The 20,627-nt window shown below is 41.5% G+C and overlaps 2 protein-coding genes across 8 annotated transcripts in view; one reads left to right on the forward strand and one right to left on the reverse strand.

Moving 5' to 3' along the window:
- Positions 1 to 6,099, reverse strand: part of ARFIP1 (ARF interacting protein 1) — a 62,665-nt gene extending 56,566 nt beyond the window's left edge. For 3 of the 7 annotated variants that reach the window (XM_089525674.1, XM_089525671.1, XM_089525670.1), the window contains exon 1: positions 5,980 to 6,099. The gene's annotated coding sequence lies outside the window, so the exon portion shown is untranslated. Of the gene's footprint in view, positions 1 to 5,713; positions 5,838 to 5,907 lie in introns of those variants that run through there. The other 4 variants (XM_089525673.1, XM_089525676.1, XM_089525669.1 and 1 more) reach the window with 2 other exon arrangements.
- Positions 6,100 to 9,155: 3,056 nt separating this feature from the next.
- TIGD4 (tigger transposable element derived 4) lies at positions 9,156 to 11,918 on the forward strand. The gene has a single exon (XM_089527027.1). It carries the CDS (start codon positions 9,192 to 9,194, stop codon positions 10,656 to 10,658), a length of 1,467 nt encoding a protein of 488 aa, XP_089383153.1. The 5' UTR covers positions 9,156 to 9,191; the 3' UTR covers positions 10,659 to 11,918.
- The last annotated feature ends 8,709 nt before the right edge of the window (positions 11,919 to 20,627 follow it).

A 20,627-nucleotide genomic window follows, 5' to 3' on the forward strand; every position in this document is an offset into this window, starting at 1 on the left:
CAGCAGCTGTTCCCTGTAGTAATACTCCCAAGATCCCCTGTGCTTCCCCTAATAACTGGCCCTGCTGCTCTTCCTCATCATCCCTGATAAGGGAAAGAACTTCAAATCAATTATGTAGCTGCAAGCTCCCAGAACAATCCCTGGTTTCTCTACTTCTACTTGCCATGTTCCTCCAACTGTCTACTTCCTATGTATGTGAACTGACCTCCTCTCCAGAAACTTCCTTTTTGTGTCCCATCCAGGACCGTCCATTCTATTCTGTCCAGGAAAACCTTTCGCTCCCTGATATGCTGAAGTGTACTTACCCAGGCCTCTAGCTGCTGGACCTTCTCTTTCAATAAGGATACCACCTTGCACTTGGTGCAGGTGAGGTTATCCATATCCACAGGCAAAAATATAAACATACCACAACTGTTGCAGGTGACTGCAGCAGCTCCCTCACTGTCCATATTTACCTCGCTCCAACTCCACGATTTGTAATTGGTTTATAAGATGGCAAATTATAATTGGGTGAAAGTAAGAAGTTTCAAAATACAGTGTATGGAGAAGGGATCACAAGGATCATCAGAGCTTTTTCTCATGTATAAACACATTCAGTAGTTCTACACTAAATCTATCCTCAAGCAATCATTATTTAGCAAGGTAACATTTAAGTGGAACATGTAAAATAAGCCTTAAGATGGAAAACTCTACTACCCTCTTGGGGGGGGGTGTACAGTAGTTACATCAATGTGTACAAATTCTTAAAATTATTTGGCTGCATAATAAAATAGACAGCTCATCACTAGTCAGCATCAGGAAATTTTGCACAACAGTTACAGATCATTTCTGTCAGTCTAGAACCTATGACTATTTCATGTGACTTCTAGCTGATATGCAACAGAGCAGGGATGGGGATAATCCAGCCCATCAGAAATTATACAATTATAACTCCCAGATGACATAGGCAGTATAGTCAATTGTGAGGAAGCCTGGGAGGTTCAGTCCTACAATGTGGAGGACTGCACAATACCTGTTGCAACAGAAAGGAACTAATATGAATTTGCAGATCATAAGCACTTGCTCCAACATTACAAAATGTAAGCTTTACACAACTTAACATTTTCTGCTTTGGTTGGTTATTAACAGGCAGGGATAGGTCTCTCTCACATTTAAACCATTTTCTAAAGACTACTGTCAGATAAAATGATTTTACAGTCACTTGAAGGTCTGAAGAAAGATTACAAGTAGGTGGTATTATAATAGTATTACACAAACACCAATGATATAATTGTAATAATAATGACAAAATATAATAATGATGATGATGATTTAAAAACTTACACAGTATTGCTTCATTTTTAGTTTTGGCTGTAAACCTGCTTTGCATGTACATGTTACATAGTGCAATCCCTAGCATCAAAATTCTAACAATGTAGGAAAGCAGAAAGCCACATCATCCCAGCACCATACAGACAGAACAAACTTAGTATTCAAGCTAGTGAAAGATGATAGTCTAAAAAGCATGAGAAGTGACGAAAGTGCATTCCACATCAATGTGTTAGCCACTCTTTTGTATCACTAGTACAAAGCATATTTCTCATGACACACAGGACAATCAACACACACACACACACACACACACACAGTCCATGTAATCTATTCTGGTTATCAGTTTCACCTTCTGAGTGAAGAGAGGGCATAGCATTCTACTGATGTTTACAAACTGTTTCACTGTTAACTTTCTCCATATCCATGGATTTTTTTATCCACAGATTCAACCATCCACAGCTTGAAAATATTCTAAAAATTCAAAATCCAAAAAGCAAACCTGAGTTTGCCATTTTATGTAAGGGAAACCATTTTACTATGTCACTGTATTCAATGGGACTTGAGCAATTTTGGTATCCATGGGCCCTGGAATCAAAGCCCAGCAAAGCAAGGGAGCACTGTATTTAGGTCTAAATTCCAAACAATGCTGAACTGCAAGTAGTATCTGGCAACGAGTGACAAGAGCTACTGTTGTACATCAGAAACATTACAAACTTTAAAAATCTATCTATGGCACGGTACAGACCGCGCAAATGTGCCGTGCTGACACCAGTTTTAGGGTTAGGGACCGCGCAGCAACTGCACGGTCCCTAACCCTAGCACGACATGGTGCTGTAACAATGGTGGGTCCCGTGTACGCAGGCGCTGCCATTGTTACGTACGTGTCATGTGTCATCCACACATTGCCAGTGGCGCACTCGTTACGTTGGTCTTGTGGTGCAAAAAGTTCCTGTTTTTTCCAGGTTCTTTTTCCTCTGGAGGGAAGCTGAGTGGTTTGGTGGCTGCGGCTTCCCTTTGGAGGAAATTAGGCCGCCGGCAGGCCACCCTTTGCGAGCGGTCTGTCCTGCACCTATAACTCACACAGGTAATGGCTGGTGGTCATGGAGCCTGAAAAGCTGGAAGAAAAGGAGAACGATATCTCTACAGGAAATCAGTATGCAAAGGGTACTGCAAAGTAGCATCTTTGAGACTGAAAGAAAGAAGCTGGTAGCATGAACTTTCATAGACAAGCCTATTTCCTCAGATGCAAGTAGGCTCAAATCTATTACAGTTCATACTACCAGCTTCTTTCTATCAGTTAATCTCAAAGGTGCTAGAATGCCCCTTTGCATACTGATTTTTCAGACTAACACATCAATGTCTCTGAATATAACACACACATCCTCAGTTTCCCATCTGAAAAATCTAACTCAACTGTCTGAGCAACAAGCAAATTAAAGAAACAAACAAAGGATAACAGAAAAAGAGAAAACAAAGGGAAGTACTTTAACGAGAGGGAGCCAGCATGGCATAGTGGACTACAACTCTGGAGATTAGAATTTGATTCCCAGCTTGGCCAAGAAACCCACTGGGTGACCCTGGGTAAGTCACAGTCTCAGTCTCAGGGGATGGCAATGGCCACCCCCCCTCTGAACAAATCCTGCCAAGAAAACCCCATGATAGGGTCGTCATAAGTCAGAAATGACTTGATAGTATATAGCAACAACAAACTTTAACATGAAAAGAGATCTTGTAACACTTTTGAGACTAACTGAAAGAAAGACGTTGGCAGCATGAGCTTTTGTAGGCTTGAGCCTACTGCCTCAGATGCATTTGGTGGAGCAGAAAGGCAGGGACAGATTTATATATGACACTAATGGCATGGTCTGTCCCTGGCTTTCTACTCCACTCCACCAAATGTATCTGAAGAGATTATCGCACTACACTTTTAAAGTGTTGCTGTTCCACTTTAACTGCTCTGGTTGGCTCATGTTGCATTCTAGGATTTGCAGTTTAAGGAAGGGGCATTTAGAGCTCTTAGGCCTCACTGAACTACAAAACCCAAAATGCAACAGGAGGCAGTCACAGCAGTTAAGGTGGAATAGCAGTGCTTTAAGAGAGTAGTGCAATAACCTCCGTTGTTATCAATGCTTCTGATAAGTTATTATCAATGTAAGGGCCTGCATTCAAAGATATAGCTGTGTTAATCTGTAGAATCAGTATGCTGAGAGATTTTATAGCACCTTTGAGAGTAACAGAAAGAACGATCTTGGCAGCATGAGTTTTCGCAGACTTCTGTCTACTTCCTCAGATACATTTGGTGGAGGGGAAAGCCAGTGACAGACATATATGCTACTGATGTGTGAAAATGTCAATTCAAATTCATAGTCTATGAAAGCTCATGCTGCCAACTTCTTTCTTCCAGTTAATCTCAAAGGTCTACAAGATCCCTCTACATACTGATTCTACAGACTAACATGACTGTATCTTTGAATTTCAACATGAAAAGTTATATTCTTCTGCTGGGCACAGCACTTCCTGCTGCTCCCCATTTGACACATACAGCCATCTATTGCCCCACCTGCCTCATGACAAGTTACAAAGCAGGTGTGCCCCAGGGTTGTCTCTTTTCTTCCTGGCAAGTTTCCCAGCCATCTTTATAGCTGCTGCATGGCAGGTGCTTTGAGATGGAACAAGTCTTCCGCTTCCTTTCTTTGCACCATCATGCTGGGAGGAGAAGCACCACCTGTTGAGCTCCGGCCTGTCAGGAAAACCAAAGCTGGGGAAAGGGGAGGGGAGAGGACTATGCCACCCCCTTTTCATATGGGGCTGAGGTCCTCCAGTGTCATCACTAGAGGGGTGCAGAAGGGGCGGATTGCACCAGGAGACACCTTAAGGGAGGGCTACACCACTGCTCCTCAAACATCTGTGTTTTGGTAGAAACAGGCTGTGGTATTCACCCGTATCTCTTTAAAATGCTGAAGAGATGCTGTGAGTGAGGTGAGGGTCAGCGGGAGGCAAGAGGACCCAGGGTTTTAAAAAAAAAACATTAACATTTCAAAATTTAATTTTTAGTTTTTAAAAAAAAATTAAAAAATTAAAATTTTCTTTAAAAACATCACATTTTACCAAATTTTATTTATTATTTATTCTTTTTCCAGGATTTGTATTTTCCATATTTGTATTTCCATTTCAACCACATGAAACTATGTATACGTACACACATTTTATTCTGTGCATATAATATTGTAATTTAAAGATCATTTTAATTTTGCTGGTTGTTTATGTCACAACTCTTACGATTAGTTTCATTAATATACGGGAACTACGATTTATGAGTAAATTAGTGCAAAATAACATTACTAAGGATCCTGTACGGGCGTCGTATGGGAGGAGATCCATGGCGAGGGCGACACCATGAGTTACCGTGTCTGTAAGCCGTTCCGAGAGCCTTTAGGGCTGAAGAGCGGGGTATAAATACTGTAAATGAATAACCCTACTGATGCCATTGAGGTCCATCCTCTATCCCTCCCTCCAGCTTCAGAGGCTGGAGCAGAATATAGGCCAGAGGTCCAGCCAGCCTGCCATTCCTGTGTTTGTATTGTGTGTCTTCAGGATATTTCCGACTTATGGTGAAACCTCTTGGCAAGTTTCTTCAGAGGAGGGTTTGCCTTTGCCTCCCATTGAGGCTGAGAGAGTGTGCCTTGACCAAGGCTGGCCCCACCCAAATTCTGCTCCAGTCTGGCCTGTTCCTTAAAACATTAAAAAGAAAGGAAAGGAAAGCCACAGACATAATTTTCTCCATCCTTGCAGATCCGTGGCTTACCTCTCTTGCTCTGAGAAAAGGGCAGGAGAGAGGCCTGTCATTCATTTGAGGCTGAGAGAGTGTGACTCGGCCAAGGAAAAAAACCTTTCTGAAGAAACTTATCAAAAACAAACAAACAAACCACAAACAAACTATGACAGACAAATGCCTTAGTGTTGCCATTTATATTTATTATAAAATGTATTATTATTATTATTTGCTTTATGTATTTTATATGTTTATTTATGTAAACTGTAAATATGTATTTACATATTTGTTTATGGAATCTTGATTGGAAAAGCAGTATATAAATGAATTATTATTATTATTATTATTAAATATATATTATAGTGTTAATACATTATTACTGAAATTTATTACTAATTATTATTATTTATCGTGAGCTGCTCTGGGTCCCAACTTGGAGAGAAAGAAGGGATAAAAATAAAATAAATAAATAAAGTCAAAACGACTCGAAGAAGGCACACAACAACAACAACAACAACAACAACAACTAGAGAGCAGGAGAGGGGCAGTTAACCAAAGCCAAGCAACTGATACTAAACAGAAGCGAGAACGCTGTGTGTGTGTTAGGTTTAAGCTTAGGTTTAGGCTTGCCTTAGATGGCCCTCGTGGCTCCTTCCAGTTCTAAGATGCTATGCCTTGGAAAAGAGGGGAGCAGTCTGCGCTGGAACAGCGTAAGGCAGGTTTATGGGTGCAGTTTGCACAGGCAGCGCAGGATTCGAACCCAGAGTCATAGCCCAGCGCTGAAACCACTGAGAGAGGAGAGTAAGAGGAAGCAGGTGCCTCACCTGAGGGACAGGTAAGGAGGCACACTCCCTCAGCCCTTTCTCGCCCTCCCGCCGCCGCCTCAGCTCCTCTACCTGCCGCTGCTCCAACACCAGCCTCGGAGGGAGAAAAGGGCTGCCGCCGTTCCTCGTCTTCGCCTCCTTCTCCTTCTTCACACTTTCCCCACTTTCCCTCCCTCCAGCCCCAGCACCAACCGGAACTGCCTGGCCGGAAGTAGAGCGTCGGATTGACACTCTATGGTCACTTCACACTTTCCCCCTCCAGCTCCGGCACCAACCGGAAGTGCATGGCCGGAAGTAGAGCGTCGGGTTGACACTCTATGGTCCTGGCGCCGTATCTTGACGGAGGGAGGGAGGGAGGGACGGCAATGCCAGGCCCAGTGTATGTGTGTGTCACTTCCACGTAGCTGTTACCATAGTAACAACATCCGGGTCTTCCCGCCTCGGCCTTCCTTTCTTCCTGCCCACCTCTACTAATAGGGAGTAGGGACTAATAGAAATTGCAACACTACATTCCTCTTTAAGGGCTCTGGCTGCCTCCTCCTCCAGTTGCATTCTGGGATTTGTAGTTTAAGGAAGGGGGCATTTAGAATTCTCAGCCAGAGAGCTCTTAGGCCGAATGCAACAGGAGGCAGCCAGAGCAGTAAAAGTGGAATAAAAGTACTATAAGAGTGGTAATCAACATAGTCTAATATCTTCTGTTGCATTCTGGGGTTTGTAGTTCAGTGACGCCTAAGAGCTCTCTGGCTGAGAAGACTTCTTAATGTCCTCCTCCTTAAACTGCAAATCCAATGCATCAGTTAAAGTGGAATAGAAGCACTATAAGAGTGTAGTGCAGTAATCTCCTATGTAGATTATTGCTCTTATAATACTACTCTGGCTGCCCCCTGTTGCATTCTGGGTTTTGTAGTTCAGTGAGGCCTAAGAGCTCTCTGAGAATTCTAAATGCCCCTCCTTAAACTGCAAATCCCAGAATGCAACAAGAGGCAGCCATAGTAGTTAAAGTAGAACAATAGCACTGTAACAGCGTAGTGTGTGTGATACTCAGCTCAGTCTACAGGAGCATTCACACTGCACAAATTATCTAGCTTGACACCAATTTAACTGCCATGGCTCAATGCTATGGAAAGGAAGCTGCTGCTAAGAGCAATGACAAGACCAACATCTCAAGTCCATGTCTTTTAGATTGTAAGCCTGAGGGTAGGGAACCGTCTGAATCTGTAATTCGCTCTGAGAGCCTTTAGGGCTGAAGAGAGGGGTATCATAAATACCATAAGTAAATAAAAAATAAACCACATAGCACACAAGCACCACTTTTCTGTTCCAATAGAAATCCATCAGCAAAGAGAGGCTAATATTAAAGTATTAGGTGGGGCAGAGCCCAGAAGAGACAGAACTGGGGGAAATAACAAGGGCTAGTGCTTAATTTCTTCCACACCTCCGATAACAAAGTATAAATGAGGAGAGCAACAAGGAGTACAGATCTCTCATCAAACAGCCACTCTCCTGCTGCCAGGATTCATCACCTCTGCAACCCCAGGATGTTTCAGAGCCAGGCTCCCTCAGTCCTTAGGGCTGGGGGAAGAATCTCAGGATGAGAGTGCTGTTTTGAAAGATTTGTGTATACAACATATATTTGGCTCATTGGGTGATACGTTTTATTTGAACGGCATACTTTGTGGAAAGAGCCAGCATGATATAGTGGTTTGAGTGTAGGGCTAGGACTCTGGAGATCAAAGAAAACCAATCCAATGTTATAACTCTAAACTTTCTCGTTTAGGTGAATATAACTGTAAATACTCAATGTGAAATTATTTAATTAATGTTGGCATATTTTTAAAAATTATTTATAAAATCTTGATGTGTTTTCTCCTACACCGAAAGCCAACTGGAATATTTAACCCCATCAAACTCATCCTTTTTTCACATCAGTGGTGTCAAACATCAAAGTTAAAGTGATATTACGTACACTGTTGCAGCAGTATTGCAAGGTGTCCTCAGCTGGAACTGGCTGTAATTCCAGGCCTCTCAAAAGACTTTGGTATTGAAAACTGACACACATCGCTTCTGCTCTATTGGTAATAATATAGTAGGTCGATTCTGTAGCAGTGAATGTATTCCAGGCCTTTAGCTGATGGGCTCCAGCATCTCCACATAACAAATGGTAAAACTGGATCACTAAACAACTGATTCTAACACAAATTATTCTATAGCCTACACTCCAGGTCACTATAACGGTGTAGAGGATTTGTGATTTCAAGGGTAATACATTCCCAGGCAAGACCTATAGAAGATGGATTCCCAAGGTTCATACAGTGCAGAATTGAACAAAGGAATTCAATGTGCGCCACTGTGACCCATCTCCCATCCTAATAGCTATCAGGACTATCAGGGGGTTTTTTCCAGCTTTTAAATCTTGTTTTTGCACTGGATTTCCCCCGTGTGATAAACTCCAATGGCTGCCCTCCAAAGTTTTGGTAGAGATCTTGTCTTCAGCCAACAGTCTCCCAATTTGGCAGGGACAGTTAATCCCCTGTTATTCACCTTTTTCAGCTCCTTTTAAAACGTCCCAGTTTTTCTCTGTGTGTCCATTTTCTTTCTTCATCCTCATTTTACTTTATTTGCAACAAAATGAGTTCAAAATGCAAAAGTAATTTTCACTCAGCCTGGTTGGGGGAAGAGGGCACTGTAGGGGCAGAATCCCTTCTCTGTAGATTGAGGCAAAAGCAAACTGCTGCAGCTTTTCCTAGCTTGTGTGTAATTCCACATTTGGCTATCTTGACCACACTGGGATGTTCCTTGGCTGCATGTGTCCTGGCTTTCATCTGTGAAATGTTGGAGGGTATGCAGTTATAACTCAAAGGCAGGCTTACACTGGTAAAAAGAGAAACACACACTGGGTAGGGTGCCAGAGATACATTTTAAAATGGAGCTAGGGTAACAAATAGAACATCAGTCAACTGAACTCTGAAAATAAAACAGCAATATTAAAAACTTTTTCAAATAATATAGCTTTTATTCTGATAGGAGGTTGCAGAAGTATTACTAAATTACTGTAAAAGCATGCTTGAGATTACCTTGGAGAATTTAATAAATTATTCTTATTAGGCAACAATGCTAGAAGATCATATTTCTGTGTACTTATGATATGCAAAAACATATTAATGGCACTGCCAGTCTAACAGTGTGACGTGTATTTATTTTAGTGTGACTCCAGCACGCTGACTTGAAAGTCAATCTAATTAAAGCCATTGGTGATAGCAAGGTGACCAAGCAAATGTATCTGTATGCATTTGAGCCTTCCCAAGAGTTCTGACTATAGGATGGCAGAGCCTTCAGATGTTCCTACTCTTTCACCTGTGGCAAGAAAGAAGACAAGTTTAACAATCCAGGACAAAATTGCCATAATAACCACCATAGAAAATGGCAAGAAGAAGACAGAGATTGCAGAAAAATATGGCATAAAGAGAAACTCCTTGTATTCCATTATGAAGAACAAAGATAACATTTTAGAAGCATTTGAATCTTTGCCATTTGACCCTAAAAGAAAAAGGTTAAGGATGGCACATTATACTGATCTGGAAGAAGCTTTGGTGAAGTGGTACCAAATGGCTCAGTGTTCAAATGTGCGAATAAATGGACCCTTGCTACGCATCAAAGCCAATTATTTTGCAGAGAAACTTGGACATCATGATTTCAAATGCAGCAATGGCTGGCTAGATCGCTTTAAATCAAGGTATGGATTAGCATTCAGATCTCAGTCAGTAGTAGCTAATGCAACTACTCTGACCACTGTTACTACAGTGGATGCAGTAACAGTTTGGCATCAAAGTATTCTGCCTTACTATTTAAAGATATATCAGCCAAATGATATATTTAACATGAAAGAGACAAGATTGTTTTATCAGATGGTACCTAGTCATACATTTGTATTTAAAGGAGAAACATGCTCCGTGGGAAAAGTGAGCAAGGAAAAGATAACTCTTGTGGTTGGTACAAACATGGATGCCTCCGAGAAACTTCCTTTGCTTGTCATTGGAAAAAACAAAACTCCCTGTAACTTTCAGAGTACAAAATCACCTCTTGTAGAATACCAGTCCAGTGCTATGCCATGGAAGACTTCAGATATGTTTGAACAATGGCTGAGCAAGCTTGATATGAAGTTTCAAACACAGAAGCGTCACGTCGTTATTTTTGTGGACCCTTTCCCAGATTTTCCAGAGGTAAAGAATTTAAAGTGTATCAGACTTGTATGCTTTCCTTCTTGTTCCCCTTCTAGATTTGCAGCTACAAAACATGGGATTATTAAGAGTCTGAAAATCAAATATCGATCTCTTCTTTTCAAGAAATTTATAGACTGTGTAGACAGTGGCAAGGAATTCTCAGTGACTCTGCTTAATGCCCTTGATATGTTGCAGCTTTGTTGGAGGGCTGTATCTTCAGGGACAATTATTAACAGTTACATTGAAGCGGGGTTTAAATCAGGCTCTGGGGAAAAGGCTGATGTAGATGCAGAAGTTGAAATTAGCTTCAGTTTGACTGCGTACGCGCTGGCTGCAGGAGTACAATTTCCAACAGTCTTATCTTTGGAAGAATATGCAGCTTTGGATGATGACTTGATAACCTGTGAAATGACTCCTAACAGTGAGATACAATGTAACCAAAAATTTATTTCAAGTCAAATTTGTGGAGAACATGAAGGCAGTGGGTTTCCTGAACCCCCATCACAAAACACAAGGCCTGGTCTATTTTAGATACTCTTTAAAAAATTATCACAAAATGTCAATTGAATTAATATCATCATAATTACCTAGCAGTCTTAGAAATTTTATAATAGCCATATAAGCATTCAGATGGAATATTTTAATTGACTGGTACGTTTTAAAGATGGCCATACGGTGCAGACCTCAGTTCAGAGCTATACCCACCAACCCCAGCTATCAAAGGAGGCACATGAAGGTCCCAGTAATCCTTTAGATTTTGCTGTCTACAGGGACAGAAGCATTATCAGCTCCTGATATTTTGATGCCTGAGGTGAAATACAAGATGCCCCCACCCCTACTCCAGTCCATGGACAGAAGCTGTCTGGACCTTTGTCTTGTTCGGGTCTCAGCAAGAACAGATCCTCAGAAAGGGAGTGGAGGAAGCTATGGAGCCCTAAGGAAACAGAGGGAAAAGGGTGGCCCACCACCAAGGAAGTGAAAGCAGCAAAGTCAGTTCAACCAAGTCATACACAGCCCAGCAATAAATCCAACAGGCCAATGGGAGATCCAAGAGCGTAGTCAATAAACAAAGCAAGGCAGCATGAACAGGAACATGAGGCATGACTGTTGCTTCAACCATGGAGGGCAGTTGCCAGAAGCAATTTCCTGAGGGAGGTGCTGGGATAGTTATGGTCTGGCAGAGTCCCACAGGTGCTGTTTGATTGCTGAGCATTTTAGATGTAAACTCTCAGAGTGTCTCCACCCCTCCATCTCTCAATGACACTCTGCTGGGATAGGTTTTGCTAGGTCTGTATCTCTGCCTGTGTTCACAACAGAAAGCTGTGGCTGCTGAGGAGTCTCACCCTCTGTCTCAGGCACTGGCAGGTCTCCCTGTCGGCTTGTCTCTCTGAGTACTCATTGTATGTGTCAGAGTCTGCACTGGGGTCTTGGAGGCAGGACACGACAACTTTGATAACAGCAGTGGATCTAGAAAAGATGTGTTCTGCACACAGATATATTATCCATGAGAGAACAACAGCTGGAAAGTTTATAAGCAACAGACAGGAGACTGCCACCACTACTGCCTCCATGCTGCATGAGGCAGTTGTCTCAGTCTGTCTAATGCTGGGGCCAGCCCTGATTGTCAAGTGCTTTCCACACCAGAGTATATGGCTAAGGTGGACTAAGGCTGAATTCACATCTGGGAAGTAAGTCATCCTTACCTCAGTCCCAGTCCTGTTTGAATACGCAACATTTCTCTTGTTTTGAAATGAAAGCGCTTCTTTTGTACTCCCCTTAGGAGGTAACAAGTTGAACAGGCCTTGTCTCCTATATATGATATAAAATTCTGTGACTTGTGTTGCAAAGTTAGTATCTCATTATCTAATTTCTATGCTACTCTATACAGTGTTGCTCCAAAATGTTTTTGATTGCTACAGAATGGGCTAATAAACTTCCTTAAATAAAAGTAAATACAGGTGCATGCTATTCTGCCTCTCTGTTTGGTTGTTTTCTCTTCAAAAGGTTACCAATGAGCACCAGATCACTTCCAAAAATATACAGTGGGCTCATTCGGATATTGTAACAGTTGATAAATAATCTATGGAAAGTGATCCCCAGCATGTGCTGTAGACTAGGTCCACCCTGTCCAGCATTGTTTGCAAGAATCTCAGGAATTGACAGGTGTTTGGTTGCTGCTTAATGAATTCTCTTCCTTCTGGTGTAGTTGCATGGAAACTTCCACTTACTATGTCAATTGTAAAGTTATTACTGTCTAGCTAAATAGTACTGACTCCCTCTTTCCAATGCCTGCACTTTATATCAGGACTGGGTAACTTGTGGCCTTCCAGATGTTGCTAAATGTCAACTGTAGGCAGCATAGCCAATGTAGAGGGATGATGGGAATTGCAGTCTGGAAGGCCAGTAGTTGCCTATCACTTGTTTATAGGATGGAGTTCTCGTGTTTTCTCCACAGACATTATGTGGAAGATGCTCTTTATATGTGTTTGACTACATCCCCTGGCATTTCAGGTAACACAGAATGTTGACTGGGAATGATGGGAGCTATAGTCCAGAATGGAGGATGGCAGTTTGGGAAAAGCTGGTCTATAGGTACTATTAAAAACAGATAAAGATTGTGGCAGTTACTTTTTGGACTATAACTCCCAGCCCCCCCTGCCCACTTGCCTATGGCCATGCTAGCTGGGAGATTTTTGTAGTCTAAAAAAATTAACTTTCTCAAGCTCTGAAAGCAGGTATACTCTATCCTGCTCTAACCTCAACTATTACCTTAAGATTTCTGCTCATGTTTGAATGTGGTATGTGAGGAGAAAATATCTACGCAGCTGTTTCCTGAAGACTCTGGTCATAACTACAGCAGTGGGGAAGTACTGTGAAAAATGAGAGTAAATTGTTCTGCATTATTTGCATTTGTGACTGAAGGGGAAGTAACTGACAGTGCTTCAACTACCGGAATTAAGCCATAAACTGCTCTCTTTTCATGATCACACACCTAACTTCACTGACAACAATCTGATAGTTGGGATAGACAATGATGTTTTCTCACTGGTGCAGAAGTTGTGCACATACATCTTGTGCCCTCCATGTCCACGGATTCTGCATCCCTGGATTCAACCATCCACAACTTGAAAATATTCCAAAATATATAAATTCCAAAAAGCAAATCTTGATTTTGCCATTTTCTATAAGGGATTCCATTTTATTGTGCCATTATATAGAATGAGACTTGAGCATCCAGAGATGTTGGTATCCATGGGGGTATTGGAACCAAACCCTAGTGGGTACCAAGAGCCCACTGTACTAGTATAAGCCCATTGATTTAAATCCACACTTTACAGGCTGATGTATGTGAATTGTGATAGGAACCTTCTAAGTCTTTAAAAAAATTACTTTGGATTGCAAGTTCTCAATTCTGAACTTTTTCCTGTCAGTTCTTTAAAATGATTGACTTCAGCTGACATCTTTCAGTTCATTATGTTTCCTTCCATAGACACTGGACAGGACTTATGTAATGTGAAGATCAGAAGCTAAGGAATTTTATGGACACGTGTAAAAAAAAAGTTCTATCCTCCTGCATAAGTGCATTTTGTAAACTACCCACATGTTCAGACTTAGATAGTAAAATGGGTCTGGTGGGAGCAATACTTAGCAGCAAGTAACATAAGTTGCTTCTCAGACAATCTCTAAGGTCACTGCACAATTATAGGACTTTGATAATACTTTACCTGCCCTGGCTCCATACCAGTGACATCACTAGGGTTGGTGTCACCCAGTTCGGTAACTCTGAGAGGTGGCATCAGCTCTCAAAGCCTGGGAGCTGCTTGCAAAATGGATGCATTGGGAGGGAGAGGGGTGGAAGTGAGGATACCCCCTGCAAAAGAAGTGGTGCTTCAGGGGGGCTTCCTTCTCCTGTTTCAGCTCTTCAATGGCAGCAGTAGCCTTGTGGCTCATACATAAGGCAGCAGGCAGACAGACAGGCAGGGAGACTCCTGCTGCTGCCTGCCTGTCTCTGCACTGCCTGGCCAAGGTGCCATGCTGCCACCACCACTGAAGATCTGGAGGAGGAAGAGTTGCTGGCCAGATGAGAGAAGGGAAAGACGCCCCTTCCTGCCCAGTCAGCAAAGACGCCAGACCTAGAACTTTGGCACCCTCCCACTAGCACACTGTATGACACCCCCCTTTGAGATATAACCTGGTGTGGTCAGTACCTCTCCACGCACCCCCATAGTGATGCCCATGCTCCCTACTTAGAATTTGTACTTTTGTGAGATAAATAAAATTCTCTGCCATGGAGCTCAAGTATCTCACCAAACAATAGAGAAATCTATCACAGGGATTTCTTTACAAGGATCTTCAGAGAGGGTTTGCCATTGCCAGCATCTGAGGCTGAGAGAGTGTGAATTGCCCAGGGTCACCCAGTGGATTTATAAGACCAAGCTGGGATTCAAACCCTGATCTCCAGAGACATAGTCCAACGTTCAAACCACTACACCATATGATACTATATTACTAACACCAAAAACCTTCATGTAGATTGAAAGGACACTGTGTTCAATAGAATTCTAATTCAGTCTGATGAAACATCTATACTGTATTGGCTTTAAGTACTGCTGGGGAAAAAATAGATGAAAACAATTAATTAGGGGACAAAGAAATGGGACAGATGTACTAACAGTGGTATAACTATTTAAATGCATCTTTTGTTTTATCCAGTAATAACAAGGTAAGAAATTATGTGGTCATGAGCAGAACATGCACAGTTTGCTTGCTGCAGGTCTGAGTTTGTGTATGGTTCCATGTGAAAAATTATAGGTAAATGTCAGGCATATTTAAGCAGGTCCCAGTTACAAATACAGTCAGACCTGCATATCAACGGATTCTTTATCGATGGATTCAACCATCCATGGCTTGAAACTATTCCAAAAAGCAAACTTAGATTTTGCTATTTTATATAGGGGACTCCATTTCACTATGCCTTTGTATTTAATGGGATTTGAGCACCCACAGATTTGGGTATCTACTGGGCATCCTAGAACCAATCCCCAGCAGATCCCAAGAGCCCACTGTATACCTCAGTTAACAAAGCAGATGTATTCTTTCTTTAACTGAAAATTTGATACCAGAAGTAAAAATAACATGGAAAGAATAGGGATAGGATCCAGCATGACAGAAATGAAGAGCAGTTCAACATATTTCAGCTATTTTTTATCCAAAACATGTGCATATGTAATTATATGTCCATGTGAAATGAAACAAATCAGGTAAGGCTTGCATAAGTGAACAAAAACATATTGAACCTTTCAGAGGCTACATGAAACCAGAGTGACCAGAAGTCCTAATCGCAGAGGAAGACAAGGGATTGCAAAATGTAGAACATTTAAGAAAAATGTAGGATATTACAAAAGAAAAAGCTAGTAGTAGAAAAACACTAATAGAAATGTAAAATTCATGCTTCTTAGTCATGCTCAAAACAGAGGACATTTTGAAATTCCTCCTGGACAGAAGGTTGAAATGTAGGACTCTGGTCACCCTGCTTGAAATCTTCTTTAAAAATCCAGGAGTGACTTCTTATTTTAATAGCCTCTACTTTTCTTAGGATTCAAATATGCTTCTTTAACATGCTTGGGAATAGCTGATGAGGTAAGATTATGAGCTTTCTGTCATTTTCTCTTTGGTTGCCCTTCATGCATGTTTAATAAGGGATTCTGGAGGCAGCTGCTGTTTACCATACCTGTTTAGGTGGCCACACACTATTACAGTAGGATCTGCTAGAGTAAAATTTCAATATTTCCCAGCCCAAGCTCTATAGCATTGTTTCCAGCAAATACACTGCTGCAATCTGACTTCCAAAGTCTGTGATTTATTCAGTCCTCCTTCACTCTCCTCCCAGTGCTGATGCTGTTGGAAAACATCCAGCTAGAGCTAGACAGAAGACAGACAGCAAGGAGAGAAAGGGGAGCTGGATGTAAAGGCAGAAATAGCTATAGAGCAGTGATTCCTAAACTTTGGTCTTCCAGATGTTTTGAACGTCAACGCCCTGAATTCCTGATCATTGGCCATGCAGAGTGGGGCTTCTGGGATTTGAAGTCCAAAACTTCTGGAGAACCAAAGTTTGGGAACCACTGCTACACACAGAATCACATTTTGCTCACCCCTGGGTTAAACAGAGGGGCTTTGGAGATAAGAAGCTTTGTGTTTGTAAATCTATATTTAACATTTTATTTGTTAAAATATTTAAACCCCACTGAATATCAAAAACATGCCAGGGCTGAAAAAGTGGGACAACAGAAGATTAACTGAGACTGTCCTTGCCAAACTGTGACAGTTGGACAGTATGCTATGGGATTCTGGGAACTGTAATCCAAAAAAAGAACATTTCCCAGCTCTGGTACTATTTATACAGGTGAAGGGCCATTTTTTACACTACCAGTGCCTAGTCATACAACAAATCATTTCTTTCTTGTTTTATCATTGCACTTGGAAAATTAAAATCTTACTTTTTCAGAGAACACCTTTGTTTTTATAAATGAAAGAACCATTCATCTTCAGTAGCTGGCAGACTCTCAGTCACTAATAATGTACAGCCACACACTGATGTGAATTATATCCCAGCATTTAATCTGGAACTACCTGTGAAAAAGATTTATAATTTAAAAAGACAAGCAATTTTAAGATTTATCACTTGTCAATGAAATTAAGGGTGCTACAATTTTTTTCCTTCAAAATCAAATTATGTTTTGTAAGAGTTTATGATCCATAGGTGCTAAATATGTTTATCTTTTTTAAAAAGGATATCATTCCTAAATATTTTGGCTGAAGCTGGGCTTTGATTATTAAAATGCAAGCCCAAATATACCATCAGGGATATAATCTTACTTACACTTATTAAGGAGTCTGATCTATTGAGCATAGAGGGACGCGCGTATTTCCAAATAAACATGTATAGGATTGCAGCAAGAGAGACTTAAACTAGAGCAATGGTATTCTTGCAAGTTTGCACAGAAGCTGGATCAGCATGACTGTAGTGTTAAGCCTTACAAACATTTAAAAGTAATGCCGATTCACATTTTAAAAGGATAGCACTAGTTTATCTGTGACAGTTGTTTCCTTATAATTCTGAAGACTGAGACCTATTCTCCCCCTGGCAATTACAAGAACTAAGTTCAGTTTTCAGAACAATCGTAATGCAAAGCTCCAAGCCCATGTGCTGAATATCTGTCATTGCACCCTTAAATGCTCTCCATAAATTGAAGCAGGGCAGACAGAGCACTAGAGGCCGCTGTTAAAGCAGTAATCAAATATGTTAACATAACAGTACTGTCAGAAAACCTGACTATCCAGCCCTCAGTTAATGACAATACTGGGGCTTCAGTTTAAATAAAGTTGCTTCCTGTTCAGTCTTAAGTTAATTTTAACATTCAGTTTATTTCATTTCATTTAATGTGTTAAATTATATGGGTGAAGTATCTTCCATTAAGTTCCAGTAGCAGTACCAAAACAAATTCCAGTTTATATTTCTATGATTTTGTTTATAACCCTTATCACCTCTTAGAGGAGTTTATCACATAGAGGGTGAATTGGTAAAATCCCATGCAGAAACAAGATTTTAAAATCTGTGTGTTGTTTGTCAGATGAAATGACACGAAAATAACTGAAACAGAAAGGTCATTTGAACTTTCAGAATTTAGCGAAAGTAAAAAGGAGCTGGTTTTGAAGACTTTGCATTTGGGTTATTTTCATGTTATTTCTCTTTCATGCAAACGTCATCTGAAAAAAATCCTGCAAATGCAGGTTTTTCAACACATTGCAGAAATAATCCAGTTTGAGACTGTCTTCGCTGCCCTGGCTCAATGCTAGGGAATTCTGGGGAATACAGTTTTGTGAGACATTTAGCCTTCTCTGTCAGAAAGCTGTGGTGCCACAGGAATCTATAATTACCAAGGTCATTCCCACTGGGAAAGGCCTTGAATCCTGATTCAATGTATGTGCCCCTGGTTCCCACTGGAAATCAATCCCAGTCCTCATTGGATTGATTCCGATGGAAAAAACGCGGGGCAAAGACCGACAGCCCAGGGTATTTTGGTAGCCGGATTTTGGTGGTTCTTTTGGCAAAAATCGATTCTGACGCGACTCCTAACAGTAGGAACACCAGATCAGAATCGATTTTTTTAAAAAAGGAGGGACAAATGGCAGGGGGGGGGTCGTCCATCCCCAGAGATGTCATACACATTGTCAGTGCCGCCTTTTTGGGTCTTTTTTTAAAAAAAAAAATAATAAAACTAAGCGTAAAAGCGTTAGATTGACAAAGAAACAAGTAGCTGCTATGTCATTCTATCAATTTTGAAATTAGGGTTGTTTTTTTTAAAAAAAGTCTCCCCTATCCTCCTCCTCCCAGCTCCATTCTTCGGTGTCTGCACTCCCCCCTCCCGGCCTTGCCTCCGTCCTCCTCCTTTTCCTCCTCTCCGTTTGGTGGTGATTCAGGCGGGGAGGGATGGAGGGAGCGACTGGCAGAGCCGGTGGCAGGCACCATCTCTGCCCTCCAGGGTGCCTCCTCCTTCTCCTCTGAGCCACTCACCTCCCTTGGGCAAGTCACACTCTCTCCGCCTCAGACCCAACCAGGGAAGGATCCAAAGCAAGCACGGAAGGAGCCATGGGTGGGCCGGGGGAGGGAGCGGTAGGCCAGGGGAGGGGCCAAGGCTAGGCTGGCGAGCAGGTGGGGACGAAGGTCTGTGCAAAAAAACAGTGATTCTAAAAGGTCCCCATTGATATGTGGACGACGGATCTTTTGGAATCGATTTGGCATAGCGGAGCAGAGCCGGATCGAGATTTGGATCTTTCAGTAAGTGGGAATGACCCCCCCAGATTTACCTAGCATTGAACCAGGGCAGTGAAAACAATCTCAAATTGGATTATTTCTGCAGTCCATTTTGGACCTCTCTCTCTTCCTCCCACTTGCCCCACTTTGTCCTCAGCTGATTTCAATTCAGAAATTGAATTGAATTCAGAAATTGAATTTACTTGAGTTGAAATTGAATTGAGAAGGGCAAGACTTCATCCTCTCCTCTCCTTTCTGCTGATTAGTTGAGTACAAACTATTTTTTCACTATGAACTCACTGTGAACTCTGATGTTGCTCAGCCATGTGCATCCTGGTTTTCATTTGTGAAATGTTGGAGGGTATGTTCTTATGATCCTCACTAATTAGCATATGTGACTACCTTTAAGTTGCCTGTTGACTTATGGTGACCCCATGAATTTAATATGGTTTACTTAGCCAAGAAATACTCAGAGAACTTTATCACATGGGGGAAATTGGGGGTTTAAAAAGGCATTTTCCCGGGACATTTGCATGATTGCGGGAAAGATTTTCCCATGCAGTCATGATTAAAGAGGACTTATCCTAGGAAGAACCAGGAATGAAAGAAACTACGAAATCCCATGAATGATTTGTTGCTGGAGCATTCCTGGTTCTTCCTGGGATAAGTCCTCTTTAATTGTGATGTGTGGGAAAATCTTTCCCGCAGTCATGCAAATATCCTGGGAACATGCCTTTTAACCCCCCAATTTCCTCCCGTGTGATAAAGTCCAGAGGTGATGTTGCCAGTTCCTTCCTCTGCACCTGGAATTCATTTGTAGTCTCTCACCCAAGTACTCACCAGAACTGACCCTGCTTAGCTTCCAAGATCTGGTGTTTACAGTGTATGTACTATTCTGAAACTAATAAATAAATAAATAAAAATCTTATAGCTTATCCATAAAATGGATGCTGAAGCAAAAAAGAAAATATATATATATATATATATATATATAGAGAGAGAGAGAGAGAGAGAGAGAGAGAGAGCGCGAGCATGCTAGGAGCTAAGCAGCTAAAATAGTGCTTTCCTTGGTCAACTGCCATATGATGATACCCTCCCCCCAATCTAATCTTCCATATGTTATTCAGGTGCAGTTCTTAGGAGCAGACTATTAGTTCATTTAATCCTGTCTGCCAGGAGATACAGATGGCAATATGTAACAAGGACCATATACACTTATTTCAGTCAATTCCTGGTTTCTGCTGCTTGGTCATGCTCAGTTGCTAATGTAGTATCCATGCTCATCTAAGAAACATACACCAGAGCACCATGTCAATTTAGGCAATTACAAATAAAGTCAGAATTGTGCACCAAGGTATCTCAGATGTAGTGCTGAGTAAAGCTGGACTATGTAACCTGCATTAAAAATTAAAAATAAATGTGTGCAATTCCCTCCTTTTCACATAACTGATTCTTCCATTTTGATTGGTCTGTGTATCAGAGAAACTTGTTTACTGCACAAGTAAATGCAGAGTAAATACAACAAACTCAGTGGGGTCATTCCCACTGGCAGGATGAATCACTTCCTGATTTGCTTCTGCCCCAGTTTTGAAAGCGATTATAAAAGGTCCCCAGTCCCCACTATGAAAGGGGATCTTTTCCTTACCCCAGTCCAAGAGATTTAATTTGCCCCGATTGTCATCCCC

This window comes from Sceloporus occidentalis, unplaced genomic scaffold (genome assembly GCF_023333645.1).
Source record: "Sceloporus occidentalis isolate IW3139 unplaced genomic scaffold, rSceOcc1.0.p SCAF_5, whole genome shotgun sequence".
NCBI lineage: Eukaryota > Metazoa > Chordata > Lepidosauria > Squamata > Phrynosomatidae > Sceloporus > Sceloporus occidentalis.